The sequence below is a fragment of the Astyanax mexicanus genome, chromosome 2 (assembly GCF_023375975.1).
Source record: "Astyanax mexicanus isolate ESR-SI-001 chromosome 2, AstMex3_surface, whole genome shotgun sequence".
NCBI lineage: Eukaryota > Metazoa > Chordata > Actinopteri > Characiformes > Acestrorhamphidae > Astyanax > Astyanax mexicanus.
Window position 1 is genome coordinate 19,712,448 of NC_064409.1, and position 21,435 is coordinate 19,733,882.

General features: G+C 37.3%; 1 protein-coding gene across 2 annotated transcripts in view; it reads left to right on the top strand.

The window, feature by feature from the left end:
• The window catches only part of slc6a1l (solute carrier family 6 member 1, like), a 37,533-nt gene that overhangs the window by 13,487 nt on the left and 2,611 nt on the right, over nt 1-21,435 (top strand). Inside the window, exons 5-15 of one of the 2 annotated variants that reach the window (XM_049473804.1) lie at nt 2,419-2,528; nt 3,687-3,819; nt 5,543-5,677; nt 8,231-8,334; nt 8,495-8,619; nt 10,150-10,262; nt 12,333-12,464; nt 14,745-14,847; nt 15,436-15,536; nt 16,359-16,526; nt 17,188-19,943. In XM_049473804.1, coding sequence (XP_049329761.1) covers nt 2,419-2,528; nt 3,687-3,819; nt 5,543-5,677; nt 8,231-8,334; nt 8,495-8,619; nt 10,150-10,262; nt 12,333-12,464; nt 14,745-14,847; nt 15,436-15,536; nt 16,359-16,526; nt 17,188-17,286 — 1,323 coding nt within the window. In that variant the 3' untranslated portion in view covers nt 17,287-19,943. The remainder of the gene's footprint in view (nt 1-2,418; nt 2,529-3,686; nt 3,820-5,542; nt 5,678-8,230; nt 8,335-8,494; nt 8,620-10,149; nt 10,263-12,332; nt 12,465-14,744; nt 14,848-15,435; nt 15,537-16,358; nt 16,527-17,187; nt 19,944-21,435) is intronic. The other variant, XM_049473805.1, reaches the window with a different exon arrangement.

The following is a 21,435-nucleotide window of genomic DNA, read 5'->3' on the forward strand; positions in this document are numbered from 1 at the left end:
TTGGATAAATGTATGCCTCCTGATAATATTCCAAAAGTTTTTAAAATCGAAGAAACTCATCATTTTAAGTGGTCTCTTACTGTTTTTTTCAGAGCTGTATTATTTAGCCAGATGTATCATCAATCTAAAATCTAAAACGAGTATATCAATTCTTGATATTTCGATTTGTAGTTTACTACATAATTTGAGTGAACAGCCTGTCCCTTACACTGTGTCAAAATGTCTTTATGAATGGACTAAACAAAATTCTCAAAAATTACCTGAAATAAACTATTTTACACTGACTTCCATTGAAAGTTTTACAGTATTTCTCTCATGCTGTTATTTTGGGTATATATTTTTTATTACACATCAACGATATATGAACTGTGTGGATTGAAAAATGTATGTTTTTTTTTAAAGCTGCCAAAAATTTCATTGGACTGTGACAAGCACCAAGCCCTGATTAGTTCAGTTCAAACTGAGTTACTTAAAACAATTGATTATTAATCAGATTGTGAAATTTTGAGATATCAAGCATAACAAGTGAATATGTTATCAGTAATAAACTGATTAAACAGAGAGATGTGAACTTTATACCATGATATGCTGCTGAAATTTGAAATCATGAAAAAAGAGGCTTTGTATTATACAACACAAAGCCTGAGCAACTGAAATCCACAGTGTGGGTCAGTAAAATTCATGTGTTCTTTGCAGCACTTACAGTTTGAATTCAACTGGACAAAACAGGAGAGTTAAATTGCCACAAAATTGCTTTGAAAAAAGAACTACAGGCGTAAAAACAGTATAAAATATAGCAATGGGAAAAAAGACAAGCAAGTGGACTGGGCTTAATGATTATATTTTTACCGTGAGCAGCCTCTGTACAGGAACACACTGCAAGACGTGTTCATTTTCATCATTCATATTTGTGTCTATTCACTTAAATATGAATGAGCTGAACTGGGTGAATGGTTCTGATATTTATAGCTGTTCCATCTTTTCTTCAAGTTCACCATGTCCTGCTCCTGTTACAGTGAGAGAGGGTTATTTCTCCAGCTCTCCAGAGCCGGCGCTGTGTGGCCTCTCGGCTCCAGAGTGCACTTTAAAAGCCGCCGGAGGAATAATAAGAGTCGGGGTGTTTTTGTGCAGAGTGCAGCACTCGGCGAGGGATCTCTGCGTCAGGGGAATAAAAACTTTCACTCCTCGCTGCAGAAGACAGACTGCAGACTTTTATACCAGCTTCAAATAGCACTCTTTGGACTTAAGTCGCTTTCCTGAATCCTTCATTTTTTATTTATTTATTTTTTTGTCTACAGCTGATGTACAGCAGAAGCGCCGCTATTTCTGACAGCTTTCTCTCAATCCCTCCACTTTTCACTGGGGTTTCATCTCCTCTGCAGCTCAGTGCTTCTGAGACCCAGTTCTGGGAACTCAGTTCAGGATAATTTAGTGTTTTTATCAGTTTAACACAACACATATCAAATCATCAGGACATTACTGAGAGTATTCAGGTACGTTATAGCAGGTAAAGTACATCGGGGTGGGAATGAGAACCACTAATCTGTTAGATTACATGTAGCATCATCAAACATCCAATCAATAATTCATCCAACCAACCAACCAACCAACCAACCAATCATTAATCCATTCATCCAATGAAACAACAAACCAACTTTTTATTCAGTCATTAATACATACATATATCCAATCATTCATCCACTCAGTCATTCATTCATTCATCAAAGCCCTTTTTTAACCCTCCAACCAACCAACTAACCATTTATCCAAACATCCGTCCATGTAGGCATTTATCCACCTAACCATTCATTCATTCATTCATTCATTTATTCATTCATTCATCCATCCATCCATGCATTCATTTAACTAACCATTCATTCATTCAAGCAATCAACCAAGCAAACATCAATCCAACATGAATCCATTAATACATCAATTCATCCAATAAACCATCTATTTAACAATTCACTCATTCATCCACCCATCATTCGTTCATTCATTCATCTATTTAGTCATTCATCCAAACAACCATCCCTTTATGCATTCACTTACCTATCCACCCATCCATACATCGTAATGAAAAAACAATCTTTTCTGGATTTTTAGAAGATTTGAAGTTTTAAAATGCCCACAATTACCTTTTACATACTGTCCCATTTATCAGTTCATTATATACATTTATTTAGTTATTGAACAATTATGACAATACATGACAGTCAGACCCAGTCCGAGCCCATCAGAATGGAGTTCCTGTAAAAATAACTTAAAATAAAATAACTCTAAAATAAATTATAGAAAAAGAGATCACGAGAAAAAAAAGAAAAAATGTAGAACATGGACTTTATCATCCCTCTGTGTGTGTGTGTGTGTGTGTGTGTGTGTGTGTGTGTGTGTGTGTGTGTGTGTGTGTGTGTGCAGGAGCTGCCGTGGCAGAGCTGTGAAAACCCCTGGAACACTGAGAGCTGCTTTTCTAACTACAGCCTGCCCGACACCACCAACCTGACCAGCGCTGTGACCGAGTTCTGGGAGTAAGTTAATCATGATCAGCCTAAAATTTATCATCAATCTGAAATTATTTGTTTTTCCATACCATTGCAATTGCAGCCCCTCCCATTAGTTACTGGAACATGTTCAGCAGTATCCGTGCACACCAGCTGTTCACTATATTTAACACTAGAACGGATAAAGCTACTGACTAAATGACATTAGTTTCACTTTCAAATCATGGAAACAGCACACTAAAACCTCTTCCTATCCTTTATATTGGATTATATTTGATGAATTTTCCATGTCCTTGTTTAACTGAACTGAGTTTTATATGGTTATATAAAACACATTTAAAATCCTTCATTTTTTTTTCCAAAATTGACAGTGTGCCTTATAATCTGGTGTGCCTTAAGTATGCATGAATTCTACCAGTCAGGTATTAAGGAGCAGTAAAGCCACTCTGCTGAAGTACAGCATTATAAGGGTGAGTTTTCAGTGAAGTTTCTCCAAAACTATGGCTGGGTGCAGCAGCATTAACATTAGCCGCTTACTGCAGCTCTAGCTCTTTTGCCGTTCAGAGGTGAGTATATTGGATTGTCGTCTGTGTGTTTACCATGTTAAAACAACTGTTTGCTTGGTTACCAAAACACTCAGTGTTCCTTAGTTTTTTACATGCCACTAGCCACTTATGCTATTGCTGCTTCACCCTGCCTTAGTGCTGGAGAACTTGAATGGTGAAAACTCACCATTAGACAAAATATTAAAATCTAAGCTTACTGTAAATAAATGGAAGCTATTTACTCAACCAAATAAACATTTTTCAGGAGAGAAACCTTTGTTTATTTTGGCACATTCCCCAGCTTCCCCATTCAAAGGGAAACTTGGCGACACCCTTGCTCACTTTGATGTAGGCATCCTTACTAGTGTCGCTTAATGTGCCTTATAATCTGGTGCACCTTATGTATGAAAACAGACCAGAAAATAGATGTTCATTGACAGTGCACCTTATAAATCAGTGCACCAGAGACTCTTTCACAAAGTCTGTAGGACCGAACTTCACTTAATCTAAACTGACAATGAATTAGTTCCTCAGTTCATACTGCGAATCAATCACAGTATGGCTCAAAAGTTAAACTTTCCTTCACTCTGGTTAGATTGTCCAAGTTGTTCCATGTGCTGCTTCTTTATCCCCCTCCCAGGAGAAACATGCACCAGCTGACAGATGGACTGGAGGAGCCAGGGGAGTTACGCTGGCCACTTGTTGGCACTCTGGCCCTGGCCTGGGTCCTGGTCTACTTCTCCATCTGGAAAGGGGTGGAATGGACTGGAAAGGTGATGCTTCCAGAGCTTCATACAGTATATATGGTCTTGTTTCTTGTATCCACCCAGCTGTAAAATCCAGCTCAAGACCAGTTCCTACTCTTAGATGGTTTAAGGTCGTCATGATTGGTTATTCTGGTCGACCTGTTTTGTCTTGCTGGTCATGTTGGTAACAAACCAGCTTGGTTTTGCTTTATCAGATTGATCAAACTTGTAGATCAGCTAAAACTACCAAACACCACCAAAAACATACCCCATGCTGGCTGAGAGCTAAACTTGACCAGCTTGACCAGCTTATGTTGTTCAGCAGTGTACAGACATGTTTTTTTTTTTTGGTTTGCTGGAATCTTCTCTCTCTCTGATCACATCATATTTTTTTACACTATACCATCTCATAGTTGTAGTAATTTAGAAGGTATTGAATCAAATGTCTGCACAATTTCCACAGTAATGTTGTATTATGTGTTTGTTTTATGTTGTTGTTCAATTACATTACGTAGCAGTATACCGTGGTAAAGTCCTAAAAGTAGATAAAAGAAATCTCCTTTAAACAAATAAGACAAATTCATGTCATATTTGTTCATTTATCTATTGAAAATTATCCAATATTACATATTTGTCAGTGGCAACAGTATGTTAACCTTTGCTTTCAGGTGTCGACTTGTAGGAAAACATCTTTTCCTATCTGTAAAACATGGTGGTGGTAGCATCATTGTTTTGCTGCATCTGGGACCAAGAGGGCTAGCCATCATTAATGGAGTCATGAATGCTAAATTATACTAGAGAATTGTAAAGGGAAATATCAGGACATCTGTCCATGAACTGAATCTCAAGAGAAGGAGGGTCATGCAGCAAGACAATGACCCTAAACAAACAAGTCGTTCTGAAGAAGAATAGAGTTAATGTTTTTGAATGGCGAAATCAATGTCTTGATCTTAATCCAATAGAAATGTTGTGGAAGAAGCTGAAGTGAGCAGTTAATGTGAATGATGTTTAAGGTCAGATTTGTGCAGAAATACAGAAAATTCTACAGGGTTCACAAACTTTCAAGCACCACTGTACATCATAGAAAGCTGGTATTACCAAACACAATGGACAGTGTGGTGGAGCAGTGGGTGGTAATGATTGTGACTGGTGGTGTCTGGCTGGAATTGTCCATATGGAAAAATCACATCCACATTCAATGCAGGAGACCCCATACGCATGTCCAACAGCTCAGTGCAGCGTTCTTTAGCTTACACTGGACATGGCAAAAAAAGTCATGGGACACAATGCTAGACACAAAATAGAGTAATTTATTGTACATACTGTATAACGTGTTCTTTTAAATAAAGTCCATGCAGTGTATTTCTTTTTTAAGTAAAAATAATACATAATTAATACGATTAATCCAGAGACAATTCAGCCCGCCAGCGTCCTTAATGGAAAAGAACATTACATTCAAATGGGAGAGAAGATCATTCTATCTCCCTGTAGTCAGAAGATAATTGAATCTTAATGTGAGCAGCACATGTGGATTAAATTAACTCTCCAATGGCCCATAGCCTTGAAGGACATTATCAATTAAACACCATCATTAACCTGCGATATGGACAAATCATATTCCTTGGCTATCTGAAACAAATCGCCACGGAACCATAGCTGTCCGAACATCTGAGTTATACTGTCAGCCAAATAGCCTTTAATACCCTTAATACATTTCCACACAACCTCCCTCTCTTTATCACCCCCTCAGGTGGTGTACTTCTCCGCCACTTACCCCTACTTCATGCTCTTCATCCTGTTCTTCCGGGGGGTCACTCTTCCGGGGGCTAAAGACGGAGTTCTGTTCTACATCACCCCCGACTTCAACAAGCTGCTCAAATCAGAGGTATGCTATTCTTGGGCTGAAATGATGTGTGTGTGTGTGTGTGTGTGTGGACAGAAGAGTGATGTGTAGGGTGTCTAACAGGGAAGTAAACACTCAAGCACATCACAAACTGACAATATGAAAATAATGGATGCACTAGAGCAGAGGATTTATATGAAAACAGTATTATTTACACACATTCCAAGTCCCTACTAACTGGCCTCCCAGCCTGTGTAGTAAAACCACTCCATATGATTCAGAACGCAGCAGCACGTCTGGTCTTCAACCAGCCAAAACGGGCACATGTCACTCCGCTGCTCATTGAGCTCCATTGGCTACCAGTTGATGCTCGCATCAAATTCAAAGCTCTTACAATCGCCTACAAGGTGATGACAGAACAGCTCCTTCCTACCTGCACTCACTCCTGAAGGCTTACGCCACCTCCCGGCCGCTGCTCTTCTCCAATGAACGTCGCCTCACTTTACCAAACAAACATTCACACAAAGCAATCCAGACTGTTCTCATACAGAGTTCCCCAATGGTGGAACAAACTACCTTCCACTACCAGATCAGGAGAATCTCTCACTATCTTTAATAAACTCCTGAAGACAGAGCTCTTCAAAGAGCACTTACTCTCCTAACACCTCTAACAAACTACCTTCCACTACCAGACAGTGTTGCCAACTTAGCGACTTTGACAAATCTAGCGGGTTTTTTGGTGTGTTACTGGAGACTTTTGGCGACTCTGAGATAAACACGCGCTCTTCAGTTACTGTCGTCCGCGCTGCAGCGGGCACTGCCCACATCACTCACAGTGCAGACACACACTCTCTCACACTCAGAGCACACACACACTGCTCCACCAACACACTGTAAATGAATCGCGCGTGCCCACAGCCGCAGCTGACTGACCCCGCTCTGTATTTACAGAGCAGAAGTATAAATATAACTGTGTCTTCAGTGTGACACGAAAAGAAATCACTGAATTTAACTCACTTTGTCTCAATCAGTCAGTCACCTCATTCACCTGTCACTCACCTCCTCCACAGTGTCTGACTCTTTATAAAAAGGTAAATATCTATTGAACCATTGAACAATTTGTCTATGGTTTAAAAATAAAGAAAACGTAAAAATAAAATAAAACAAACAACTAAAAAAAAAAAAACTAAAAAAATACGTAGAATAACAGTTCCGGCTAACTGCTGCTCTTATAATAACATTTAAGAACATGACAAAAAACTAATTTATGTAATTCTCGTAAAAATGAAGTTATTGTTTTTACTCACTTTTTTCTCTCCCACAACCCCAATCTTTTAGAGCTTCAAAAACATGTATTATGCAAATTAGGTTATATTAGGTTTAGCGACTTTTAGGACAGCCAATAGCTACTTTCCTTACTGAGGAGTTGGCAACACTGCTACCAGATCAGGAGAATCTCTCTCTCACTATCTTTAAGAAACTCCTGAAGACAGAGCTCTTCAAAGAGCACTTACTCTCTTAACACCTCTAACTAACTACCTTCCACTACCAGATCAGGAGAATCTCTCACTATCTTTAATAAACTCCTGAAGACAGAGCTCTTCAAAGAGCACTTACTCTCCTAACACACACTATTTCCCTTTGACCTCCTTTAGGCCCTGACTAAAAATGTTTTTTACCTTTAAAGTGGACATAAAACACTTCAAGTATTTAGTATAATTCACAAGATGTATTTTCACTCTAACAAATCTTATAAGCCTCTAATGCACAACATTGGTAAAAAAAAATGACCCACATTCACTTCCTTTGTTGTTTCACGCTGGCTTGTTTTTTCTTTGTTCTGTCTTCTTCATCAAATCAATTTATTTATTGAATAAATATTCTAAGTATTTTTTTAATATCTTGTTTTTGATTACCACTTACTATTGCTTTTACTTATTACTTTGATAATAAATTAGCTAACTGTTTTTAGTTATAACTACATTGGTGGCTATTTAAAAAAATGCATTTATTTTACTATTCTCTTTTGAAGTTTTAAGGATATTTTTGTATAATAATAATAATAATAATAATAATAATAATAATAATAATAATAATAATAATAGTAATAATAATAATAATAATAATAATGTAACTTAAACATAATTAAATAGAATGTACAGTTATTTTTCACTACTGTTAACAAATATTTTGTAAAGTAATGTTAGAACAATTGTAAAACAGTACTGAGTTAGCTGTGTGACGGGAGCTGTGCTGAGCTGTGTAATGGTAAATGCATGTGGATCGTTTCTGACCCGTGTGTGTGTGTGTAAACCTGATACATAAACTGTGCTTTTTAATACAGTATAAAATACAATGAAAAAACAATATATTTACTGCAAACCTGGACTAGAAAACGATTAATGATTTATTTATTTTAAAGATTTATCATAGAAACACTCAGCCGTACATGAAGTTACATAGAAAATGAATGCATGGTCATGTTGGGCTTTAGAGGGGTAGTGATACAAAAAAGTGCATTTTTCAAAATGTTAGACAGGAAATAGATATAGAAAATGAATCTCAATCTCAGTCGATCATTTGTGTGTTCTGTAGGTGTGGCTGGATGCTGCCACTCAGATCTTCTTCTCTTATGGTCTGGGGTTGGGCTCTCTGATCGCACTGGGAAGCTACAATCCATTCAATAACAACGTCTACAGGTATATCTCTTCCTCTTGAGTCTCAGAAACACTCCATATAGATCAATATAGATCCAGATTTTGTCAATAGTTTTGTTAAATAGTGTGAGAATATTTGATTTCACATAAAAATAATAACCTGTACATTAATATTGTGACTTCTTTCTCCTGTTTGTTGTAGGGATGCTGTCATCGTGTGCTGCATAAACTCCTTCACCAGCATGTTTGCTGGCATTGTCATCTTCTCTATAGTGGGATTCATGTCCAACATCACCAAAAAACCCATCCAGGAGCTTGCTGCTTCAGGTAGGAGGATCTTAGTGTTGCCAACTACTAAAAATGCACCTTGCCTAAGCTAATGCAAGGTTTGGGTTAAAGGAGTATAAATGGTTTTTCTATAGTATTGTTATTTTATTCTGTACATAATTTGGTATAGAGGCTTGGACCCTTAGAACCCTACGGACGGATTTTCTGTCCAAAATCGCACCTTGTTTTCTCAGCTTAATTACTCAGGAATCCCTTCACACATAAACATAATCCATATATGGTAAAAAGGGCGGAACTTACTCTTTATAAAAATAGCAATGACATCGGTAAAGCATCTACAAGAAACCCATTGAGAAAAACACCTAAAAAAGTAAAATCTCCTTTCCCAAGCAATATTATTTACCTTTAGTGCTTCAAACTTATTTATATGATTTTTCAAACCAAATAATATCAGTAAATGACTCGTGTACACACGAGTGAAACGTGTACACAGAAAAAGAGTCAAACTCAAACTAAAGGTGTGCGCACTACTTTATATAGTTTTTCTTTTACTTGCACATTTTTACTAAGTAGTTATTTTGCACTAAACATTTGTATTTATTTAGAATAAAAAGTTTACATTTTGTATATAGTTTTCTTTGTGTATGCTGATCAAAATACTGAAAGGCATAGGCTGCTCTGAGTGTCAGGTTTTTATTAATCTACATGTATCCTAGAGGTGTGATCATCAAGAAAACCTAATAGAAACCATGTTTTAAACGATATCTTAGGTGTGAATATATTCAAAAATAAGTAAAAAAAAAAAAAAAAAAAAAGAAAAACAGGTGCTTGGTAAAATTTTCACCGAAACATGATCAGTTCCAGGAAAATATAACAATTCTGCTTCCGTTTACATTTTAAATGATTCTATTTTTGAGCAGCCGTATGTCTTCTGGAGTAAAAGAGATCAGGGCATGTGACTGTCTGATATAATTACTATAAGAGCTATAATACCTGAAAGCGAAGGAAAAACACATCAAAACAGCCTAGGGTTCAAAGGGTTCAAAGGGTAAAAATTACAAGTAATTATTAACTGTTTTTAGTTATAACAACATAGCTAAATACATTGGTGGCTGTTTATAAAAGTAGTTAGCTTATTTTTAAGTATTCTGTGTTGTATTTATTTAGCTATTTTCTGTAAAGTTTTATGGATATATTATTGTAAAATTATTGTGCAAAACTAACGAAAAGTCGTTGCTGCTAGTTAAACAAGCCTTGGGTTATTATCTTCTTCACAGTACTGTTTCTGTAATGTTTTTCGGTTTTATTTTTATTCTATTTTGTCCAAAGTAGGCTGGGTCCAGAGTATGTAAGAATTAATTGTAATATATTTTTTGTATGACCAGAAATTAGATATAAAGACTTTTTTAGACACTGTAAGTGAGAATTTAGTCAAATTTGACATTTAGATTAAGGGTTAAGTTAAACTCTGTAGTACTGTAGTTTAAAGTACTATATACTTGGTAAAGCTTTCAAATTTCTCAATCCAACAATTCCAATCCAAGTCAATTGTGATCTGAAACCCTAAAGGTCCAGGTCTGGCCTTCCTGGCGTATCCCCAAGCAGTGACCCAACTGCCCATGTCCTCCCTGTGGTCCATCCTGTTTTTCTCCATGCTGTTGATGCTGGGACTGGACAGCCAGGTAAGGAGCACATCACAACACTCCCACCACCATGTTTAACAGATGTTTATCACCAAAAATAATTAAATTGTTTATATAATTTTTTTTTACAGTTTTTACCGTTATTTGGCTTAGCAAATATATATATATATATATATATATATAGGGGTACACCCTTTATAATTGTACCCTCAAAGGTACAATATTGGTCTTTACAGGGTCAGATTTGTTCCCTCTGAAGTACAAAGTAATTTCTAACAGCAATAAGTACAGATTTGTACCATTTAACCAGCCAAAGGGTACATTCAGTGTTCTGCATCACTGTACTAATAAACAATATATATTTAAATTGCACATTTTTTTATTTGAAAGCCAGACAATTTTGGATCATCAAGTTTTTGAGCCATATTCAGTTGATGATAATGTTTATAATCTTTATAATCTTTACTGGTACAAGTACCATGGGTACAAAAAAAGACTTTTACTGAAAGGTACTTCTTTGTTCCTCAATATAAGGTACAGCCCCAGTGACAAGCTTTGTACCCTTTTAGGTACAAATTTGTACTTACTTTTCTTAGTGTGTAGTGAAAAAAATAGCTTAAAGTATACTTAGCATTTTTATGCTATAGTGCACTAAAGTGTACTTGTAGCCACATTAATAATCAGTATATCTTAAGAGTATCAAAATGGAACAACTTTTTTTGTACTTATTATACTTTTATTGTATAAAAATACTACAAAATTCTTACTTAAATTGTGCTAAGTGTACTTAACTGTACTAAAATTGAAAACGAATTTAAATACACTTAAGAAACATTTAAACATACTACTGATTCATGTATGTAACCCCATATTTTAATTATGCTTACAGTAAAATTGTAACACATTTAATGAGTATTACAACTGTTATATCACTATTATACGCCAGGTATATTAGGAATGTTCTAAGAATCGATGTTAAATATATGTGATCTATTTACATTAGAGTACAAATATGCTTATTGTTCTTGTCTTTTTCAAGTAGCACACTTCTAGTATAGCTCATTGGGTATAAAATAATAAAAAAATAATAGCAGTTAATTAATAATTAATTAACACACTGCTAAAAATGTATATTTGGAAATAAGTATTTTAAAAATATATTGAATTACATGAAACTAAAAGTGTATTTTATAGTAGTCTATTTTTTTAATACACTATAATGTATTTTTTAAATAATTTCTTTAAGTTTTTACAACACTATATTGTACTTTCTAAAAACTTTACTTTCAAACATTTGATGAAAGCATAATATTAATGTACTTTTAATAGATTTTAAGTAAGTACATAAATCTGTTAGTACACAGGAAATTTGGCAGTGTTAAACCAACACTGTTAGTGTTAAATCAACACTGTTAAATTAACACTTATTAGTGTTAAACTTTACACTCTCAGTGTTAATTTAACACTAACAGTGTTGATTTAACACTGCCAAATTTCCTGTGTATATTTACAGCATACTTTTCTCAATATGTTTCAAGTACAATTAAGTATATATAGATTTTTTCACCAGAGTAATGACATTGATTAGCTTAAAGAAATGTTTAGTTTTATCTTTTGTGATACAAAAGATACAGTAGATATTAGGGATTTTATCGAAATCGATCGAAATTATGTCATGGTCTCGAGCATCGAAGTCAAAAAGAGGATTGACGATCCCTCCCACAAATGGCGCAGCACGCTGTAGCTCAAAGAGCAGCTCTTTCTCCAGAGAATTTGGACATTCTCATCTTCTTACAGAAAAACTTGAAAATATTAAAATAACAGTTGTTTTGTCTAGCCTCAAATATGTTAATAGTTTTGGTACCTTAAGGAGGATCTTTCTCTCAGATAAAGTTAATAATATATCTTTATTAAAGAAAAAAACTTTTTCTCAGGGACTGAAAAATCTTAAAGTCTTATTTTTCATGTTTAACTGTTATAGTAGGATAGAGTTCAGTTTGTTAAGGCTCTAATTGTTCTATTATTTTGTTCATGACTGTTCCTGTATTTTTTATTATTTATTTATTTTATAAGTATAAGTATGACAGTGTAAATGATTTATCTCCTCAGTTCTGTACGGTGGAAGGTTTCATCACAGCTCTGATGGACGAGTATCCCAGCGTCCTGAGAAAGAGAAAGAAAGTGTTCATCCTCATCGTCTGCATAATATCCTTCCTCATAGGCTTGTCCAACATCACACAGGTCAGCATTTCTATTGGTCGATTCTTTAGGAACTGTGCACACATGGCTGCAAAAATATATTCATATTTCTACCATTTTTTTGTATGTATGAATCTATATTAATTATAAATACATTCTACACTGACATGCTGTATTTACACTATGTAGTATATTTAGTATATTGTATATGCACAATGCTGTGAAAAAGTGTTTGCCAGCTTACATATATTTTTTTTAATATCAGACAACAGACAACCAGACCTACTGTAATATTTGTCGGACCTGTAGAATCAAGAAATCACTGTAATAGAATCAAGAAAAATATTTAAAAAATATCACATTATTGATGATCAAATAAATTTTAATTAAACAGATGAGAAAACAAAGTCTTTCAGTTTCTATCAGTTGCTTTGGGACTCACAGTGAGAGCTACTATTTACAAATGGAGAAAACTATAAATACCTGAGTGAACCTTTCCAGAAGTCCCCAGCTTATATAGATTACTCCAAACGGGTATAGACAACTCATTCAGAAGGTCTCAAAACAACCCAGAAAAAAACTTGCTGTATTTGATGGAAGCATTAACCCTTGTGTGGTGTTCATATTTTTGTTACTCGTTTACTTTGTTATTTGTATTTAATTCAGCAAAATTAAGCAATTTTACATTAAAATGCTTTACACATGCTTGCTTCACCTAAATTACAAGCAATATAAACAGCTTACATGGTTAATATTTGCCCTTTACCTTTCTTATGTTACATTTCATTCAAAAAGTGCTACTCTTTTTTTATTAGTTTTTTAATAAAATGTAAAAGAAAATTAATTAGACTCAAGATATGAGTAGAAAATTTGTTTAGTTTCAAATTTACAAATGAAGCAATGTTTATTAGCCCTTGGCCAAACATACTGTATGTGATATAAATGTTGGGGGGGTGTACAGTGTGTGTTTATCGAAAATGTCTTTTGATATATGTTTTCACAAAAAATGAGCCAATGCCAATGAGTTTGAGTTAGAAAAAATATTTTTTTTGTATCATTTGATGAAAAATGAAAACGGGTCCCACAGACCCGAACACCACACAAGGGTTAATGCATTCTGCTCTCTACCAGTAAATCAGTGACAGTGAGTAAGCTTAGGCACACTTGGGTTCTGCAGCAGGACAATGACCTGAAGCACACCAGCAAGTCCACCACTTAATGGTTTTAAAAAAACAAAGTGAAGGCTGTGGAGAGGCCTGGTAAAAGTCTGATTGAGATGCTGTGGCATGGTCTTAAACAGGCTGTTCATGCTAAAAAAAACCCTCCAATGTGGTTAAATTAAAACTATCCTGTAAAGAAGAGTGGACCACAATTCCTCCACAGAGATGTGAAAGACGCATTGCTAGCTATCCCCAAATGCTCTATTGCAGTTGTTGCTGCCAAGGGTAGCACAACTAAGTTATTACGTTTAGGGGCAAATTCTTTTTTATATAAAGGACCAGATTTTAGATAGATTTTTTTGTCCCCTCAATTAGAGCTGGGCGATTAATCGATTGTATCGATTAGATGTGTTTTTCTGAAAATCGATTTTCTCTGTGTTTTAATTTTCACCACCGATGCTCCCCTGAGCCCAACCCCCCACCATTGTCTGCCTCTTTGTAAAAAGCTATTTAACAATTTGTCTATAATAGGTTTGAAAATAAAGAAAACTTAAGAAAGCTAAAAAAAAAAAAAATTAAAATAAAAAAACTGCTCTAACATTTAACAATACGGCAAAAAAACTGGTTTATGTAATTTACGTAAAAATAAAGTTATTTTGAGACGTCACTGCCTATTTAAAAAGCAACAGAAGTTGTTCATTTGTTGGAGTTCATTTGTATCATTTTTAACATATTTAGAGTGTTTTTTACTCACCTTTTTCTCTCTCACAATGTTAATCCTTTACAGCTTCAAAAACATCTGTTATGCAAATTAGGCAATGACGTCATTTAGCGACGCCTAGCGACTTTTAGGAGATTTTAGTAGGGAAAAAAAATTATTTAAATCAAAAATCTGACTTTTTTTTTTTAAAAATCGAAGATTTTTTTTTTTGGGCCATATCGCCCGGGTCTACCCTCAATAAATGAAATAGAATATTCATATTTACTCAGGTTGTCTTTCTGTCTAATATGAGGCAAATACTTTTTCACAGCTCGTTTTTACTATTTACAGTTGTGGTATTTGTTAAATCTCTTGTAAATCTATTGTACAATAATTGAATGCTGTTGCCTCTGTGTGTGTGTGTGTGTGTGTGTGTGTGTGTGTGGATATGCTATTTTTCAGGGTGGTCTGTATGTGTTTAAGCTGTTTGATTATTACTCAGCCAGTGGGATGTGCCTCCTCTTCCTGGTGTTCTTCGAGACCGTTGCTATAGCCTGGTTTTATGGTAAACATCTCTCAATGTACAACTATTATAAATGCATTTTGAAATATAATGCACTGATTTATATGCAGTATATATGTGAGCTAGAGGAGTATAAAGCCCCTGGTATTGAGCTGTGGAGCAGACGAACTGTGTTATCTGGAATGTTGGAGCTCCATACAATACTTTTGGATGGGGAGTTGGTAATAGGGTGGGATGGTGATCATCCAACACTCTAACCTAAGTAAATCGCTTGATGCTGAATGCTGGGAGGTCTCCTTATATATCTCTCTTATATGATGCATTCCTGGAACACATGTGACACTGCGGATGGAGGAATGTGAAATACCCCCACACAGCTTCAGAAATGGAACGCCCCACCCATCTACACTCACTATGAGACCTCACTCCAACTCCCATAATTCACACCACCTCACCATGAGCATAATGAACAGTTTTTAAGCGCACTCACAAGATAACACCTCACAATTTATACAGGTGTGGGTGTTCCAAAACTGCCCCCTGACTTTTGGTATGTCGATGTACAACCCCCTTTTTTTAAAGTGTTTGTGACCTCTCTCTCTCTCTTTCTCTTTCTCTTTCGCACTACAGGAGCAGACAGGTTCTATAGTAACATTGAGGAGATGATTGGCTATCGGCCGTGTGGCTGGTGGAAACTCTGCTGGCTCTACTTCACCCCACTCATATGTCTGGTATGAAAAATATAAAATACAGCTCTGGAAAAAATGAGACCACTTAAAAATGAGGAGCTTCTTTGATTTTACCAAATTGAAAACCTCTGGAATTTAATCAAGAGGAAGATGAAGGATCTCAAGCCATCAAACCAAGCTGAACTGCTTAAATTTTTGCACCAGGAGTGAGTAGCATAAAGTTATCCAAAAGCAGTGTGTAAGACTGGTGGAGGAGTAGCTGGTGGTAACTCTTGGTCTTTCTTTCCTGGAGCGGTCCTGATGAGAGCCAGTTTCACCATAACATTTTTTATTGTCTTTCTAACTGCACTGGAGGACACTTTCAAATTTCTTAAAATTGTTTGGATTCACTGACCTTCATTTCTTTTAGTAAAAGTATTTTATTCTTTACTTAGTTGAGTAGTTTTTGCCATAATATGGATTATTTGAGAACAACTCAATCTTCACAACTTTACAACTGATGCTCTCAAACACATTCAATACAAATTCAATACAAGAAAGGCATTTAATTTGAGTACCTCATAAAGCTGACTGAGAAAATCCAGCCAAGATGTGTAAAGCTGTCATCTAAGCAAGAGGTGCTACGTTGAAGAATCTAAAATATAAAACATATCCTGGTTTGTTTAACACTTTTTTTGTATCCTAAATTTTTCTTCATAGTTTGGATGACTTTAGTCTTAATCTACAATGAAGAAAAAAATTGCCCGTCCATCCATTTTCTCTTCTGTCTATCCATCTATTCATCCATTCCTCATGGTATTGATCAGTTTATTGATCCGGATGATGACTCAGCAGAGCTGTCTGTATGTGTTTTTGTGTGTGCAGGGGGTTTTCACCTTCAGTGCGATAGAGATGACCCCCCTGACGCTGGGGAAGTACGTGTACCCGGCCTGGGGACAGGGCATCGGCTGGCTTATGGCCCTGTCTTCAATGGTGCTCATCCCTGGATATGTCATTTACATGTTCCTCAGTACCAAGGGCAGCTTACGCCAGGCAAGCGCACACACACACACACACTCACACACACACACTACACAGTTACATTGGTGTCCCATCCCAGTTAGTTACCATATAGTTAGTATGCTGTTACCAGCAGCTGCTGTGCTTGTTTGAGTGTCCATGGTGGTTGCCATGCAGTTGTGAGGCAGTTGCTAGGAACCTTTGGGAGTTGCTGTCCTTTTGATTAACATTTGCTATGGTGTCCCAGGGTGGTTGCTATGCAGTTGTTTGGCAGTTGGTATGATTTCCTAGTCAGTTGCTATGCAGTTGCTAGGCTGTTACTACATATCTACTGTATACTGTACAAGGTTGTTGCTATTAAGTTGTTTGTCTGTTACATGTGATTGCTGTTTTTGTTATAGTGTCTAAGGAGGTTGCTATGCAATTGCCAGGCAGTTGCTAAGCTGTCGCTAAGCAGTTGAGGTTGACATGGTGTTGTTCCATTTGGTCGCTGTGGTGTTGCTACACAATTGCTAAGATGTCCTAGGTAAATGTTTGGTTGTGCTTCTGACTAACCGTTACCATGCCTGATGGTTGCTAAACTGTTGCTAGGTGGTAGCTATGCTATTTAAGGTGGTTGCTCTGGTGTCACAGGTGTTTGCTAGGATTCTGTTTACAACACTAATCATGCAATATCTCTTTCTGTCCGTCACAGCGCTGGCACAAAATGACCACGCCCACTGACGAGGTCAACACTTCAGGGGACAAGGACATCCTGGGACATCAAACGATCATTGCTGAAGCTTCCTTCTGATGATACACCATCGTTCTGAGAGCAGAGGGGATGTTTGATAAACTAAAGAAAGAACCCTGGCCAATGACACAGCACCAACTGGAGAGAGCTGGAGTCACACTCGTCCATTTCCCAGTCTCCTCTAGTATAAAGCATCTGCGGGACTCAGCAGGACTCACATTGGGAGGAGTCTTGTGTTTAGTATGAATGTAAAAAGCAGTGTGTGGAATGCCGTTGTAAGCTGTAGACGTATTGGAGTGGAGTTCTTCAAGCTTTCCCCCTTTTTTGTAAGCGTGGTATATTTGGAGTGTTTGTCTTTCTGGACAACAACTTCAAAGACTCTTCAAAGCACGTTATGAATGTGTCTATGGATTATAGCCCCGACAAATACTAATAGACTGCATGAAATTTGGAACGTAAACAGGCACAGAAAACTACCCAATGATGTGTACTTTCAATGCAACTGTTGCAAAGGAGGCAAGCTATATATAATATTCTATTTTTCTCATCTATATTTCCATGTAGCTGGTTTTAACACTATAAAGCAGGCTACAGGCCGATAATACTTACTGTACCTCTGAACGGCAAAAGAGCTTGCATGCTAATTCTGCTCCAGCAGTGCTAGCTGGGGAGAGCACTAGGATACAGGCTGAATGGCGAAAGAGCTAGAGCTGACTGGTAAAATTCAAACATAAGGCACACCAGATTACACTGAAAAAATATATTTACTGGCTCAACTCAAGTACTGTGGGCTTAAATAATGTAGTTTATTTAATATATATAGGCATTTTCAACATGTTTAGCATATTTTGCCCCAACACTGGGGCAGCACAAGAGTGAACTTTGTAGCTCTAAGCCAACATACTGTGATCACTAGGAACACAGAACAAAGGCTACAAACACTGAGGCCTGGCAATCAACACATATGTTACACTAATGCATGCCCAGGATAAGGTAGCTTTGGGCAACAGACAACACAAAGATGGTAAAGTAAGGGAGAGGCCACACCCAAAATGCAAATATATGGTGCCAGGAGCCTGATGGGAAAGCTGTATGTACCAGCACTGTAAAAAAACATTGACAGGGTATTATACTAGAAGTTGGTTTAAATCATGTTTTGTTCATTGGTTCTACCCCCATATTTTCAAGTTTTCAGATTGAAGTTCTCTGAACTCATTTTATTGAGTTGTGCTGGCCGGTTAGTTCACTTAACTTGATAATATTAGTTCTCCTGACTAAAACACAAAATCACTTTTTAGAGTGTATAAGGTGCACTTACTTTTTGGGATAATTAAAGGATTTTAAATGTGGAAATTATATAAGGTCTAAAATGCAAAAAAAAAAAAAAAAAGTATATGTATCTTTTACATACAGCAAAACAGAACTAACCACTGACCTCAAATCAGGTAACTTGTGAGATGGGACCTCCATAAGCATCAGTGAGCTTTGGACACTCATTCTCATTATGCCTAGTTCATTCTACATGAGTTTAGTTCAGTTTTTGTTGTGTATTGTGAACTGCTGGAAGATACAGCAGTTCACAATAAGTCACAGCAATCTGCAAACATCTAGCAGGTTTAATATCTCGACCAGTTGGCGGTCGTGAGTCAAGAACAGCGTCTAGCTACAGTCAATTGGATTGTATAGAGAGAGAGAGAACCCCATGTCCAACCAGTGTATCTTCTAAAATAGAAAAAGCTGTTTATAGAGAGCCTGTCCACTTCCTGTTCCTCTGTTACAAATCAGAAAATGTCTGTTTAATGCTAGAGGGAGCCCATGAGTGAGTCCTCAAAGAATAGGGGTGAATGGAGCAAATCAAAATAAAAAAAGGACTAAACTGTTTGTCCAGGATCATTCTTTTTAGAAAATTTAAGAAAGTATGATAAAGTATTTTTATCAGATAAAACCTGTATATTTTAATTTGTTCTACAACAAAAAGGTTTTAGGCAGTAAAGGTGCTAGCATTACTGCTACTGTGAGCTGACTGGTTGCTGAGTTTAAAAGGATGTAAAAAATAGATGTCTAAAATACTAAAACATTTGATATTTTTCTGTGTTGAGTTATTTTTAAAATATATTTCAGTTTCTTTATCAACTATGAACCCTTTTATTTTGGACTCACTAGAGAGCACCCTATGGTGGTTTGGCAAACCCACAACACAGTCTCAACTATTGAAAAACATTTTTGAGGTTGTTAAACTTTAAACCTTGGAAGAAGCCCTTAATGTGCTATGAGGAACATTCAAGTATTTCAGTCAAGCATTTTTCTTCTAAAAGCTTTCACCTGACGGTTCCTCAAAGCATCATACACAACTTGTACAGTTGTCTAGGCATTACTTGCCTATTTTTACAGCTTTAACACATCCACTTTAAGAACACCTATATACAATATGGCTGATGTGTATATATTGTTGCTGACCCATAAAAACCTTAAATCCATGTTTTAGCCATTTTCAACGTTTTGGTAAAAGATGTCACAATTTCATCAAAAATGAACCAATAGAAATGCTCCAAAATTACTTGTATAAACTATTTTACATTGTCTTCCATTTAAACTAAAGAAAATCAGTTTAAAAATCACTTCCATTTATACAGGAGCAATTATGTGTGCAGCTTAACATTTTAAAGTGGATGTCTCATTAATATAATAAAATGTTCTATACAGTTTGTCCACTCAATGTCACGCCTGGCCCTGTTTCCTGTCTGTCCTCGTGCCTGTGTTGTCCCACGTGACCCGTGCCCCTGTGTTCTGCCTGTGATTTTCCATTACCTCATGTCTCATTTGTAGCTCCACCCCTTCCCCAGGTGTTTCCACTCCCAGTGTGTTTCCTGTTATGTTAAAAAGACTTCCTCTGTTACTTGTCCTCTGTCGGTCTTTGCACTGTCTCCTGTCGTTTGTCTTCCCGTGTTCCCAGATTTCCTCTCAGTGTTTCTCTCAGTGTTTCTCTCAGTGTTTCTCTCAGTGTTTCTCTCAGTGTTTCTCTCAGTGTTTCTCTCAGTGTTTCTCTCAGTGTTTCTCTCCGTGTCTATCTTAGTTTAATCCTTGTAATTATCCTTGCTCTGTTTAGTTCATTGTCTAGCTTTAGTTATTAGTTTATTTCTTTGTTTATCTACTCCCGCTTTGTTTGTTAGTTATTATCCATCTAGTTTAGTTCCTTATTGTTTTCCTCGTTTGTTTTTGTCAGCCTCCCTATTTGTTTGTAGTATATATTTATCTTCCTGTTTATTCTGTTATTTTCTAGTTCCCTGTATTTTCCCTAGTTTATTCCCTTGCCCTGTTTTAGTTTATCCTGCCTAGTTTTATAGTCTTCCCGTTTGTTTATCTTTAGTATCTCTTTTGTTTGTTAGTTTTAGCTCGCCTCTGTTTCTTGTTTTCTTTGTTTCTTGTGTACTTGTCTCTTTGTTTATTAAATTCTCACCTTAACTGCACATACGTCCGCCTCCTCGTCTCTCTGCCTGGGTCAACCCTGACAAAAAGACCGACCAAATGGACGTACACCAGTGGCATGCTGCTCGGAAGGCGGACCTGGAATTTCTCCGCCTCCTCGCCGAGCAAATCCGAGGAGATGAACCGCTCCCAGCGCCTTTCCTCGGGTTGGAGCCCGTCAGCCCAGCTTCAGTGGCGCCCACCGAGACCCACAAGGGGATCCCGTGGACTGGCTCCAGGATGGCGATCCGCCATGCTCCATTCGGGACCCCGGCGTTGGAATCCCCGAGGCCTCAAGGACGCCGCAGGCCTCGGGGTAGACGTTTTAAGGGGTCCCGCCAGCCGGAGGAGAAGCCCGTTTCCGGGGAGGATTTTCTTGGGGGGGCGCTTGGGCTGTGTGCGGTCAGCCTCGATCCTCGCCCCGACGAGGACGGGGGTGGCATGGATGCAGGCTGTGAGGAGTCCTATTCCTGGGACTACTCCGATCTCCTCACACCTGCGTCCAGTGAAGAGGAGTTTGAGGACTGCCCTCCTGCACCAGCCCGCCAGCCGCTACTTCCTCCTGCGGTAGCTGCCGATCCGCGCCCTGTGTCTTTCGCGGTGGCAGCCGAACTGCAGGCCGTGATTCCCGCGGTAGCAGCAGAACCGCGCTCCGAGACCCCCTGCGCGGCGAGCCAGCCGCGGTCAAAGACTTTCCCCGCGCCAGCTTTCACCGGCGAACCAGCGCTCCCCGCGCTACTCACA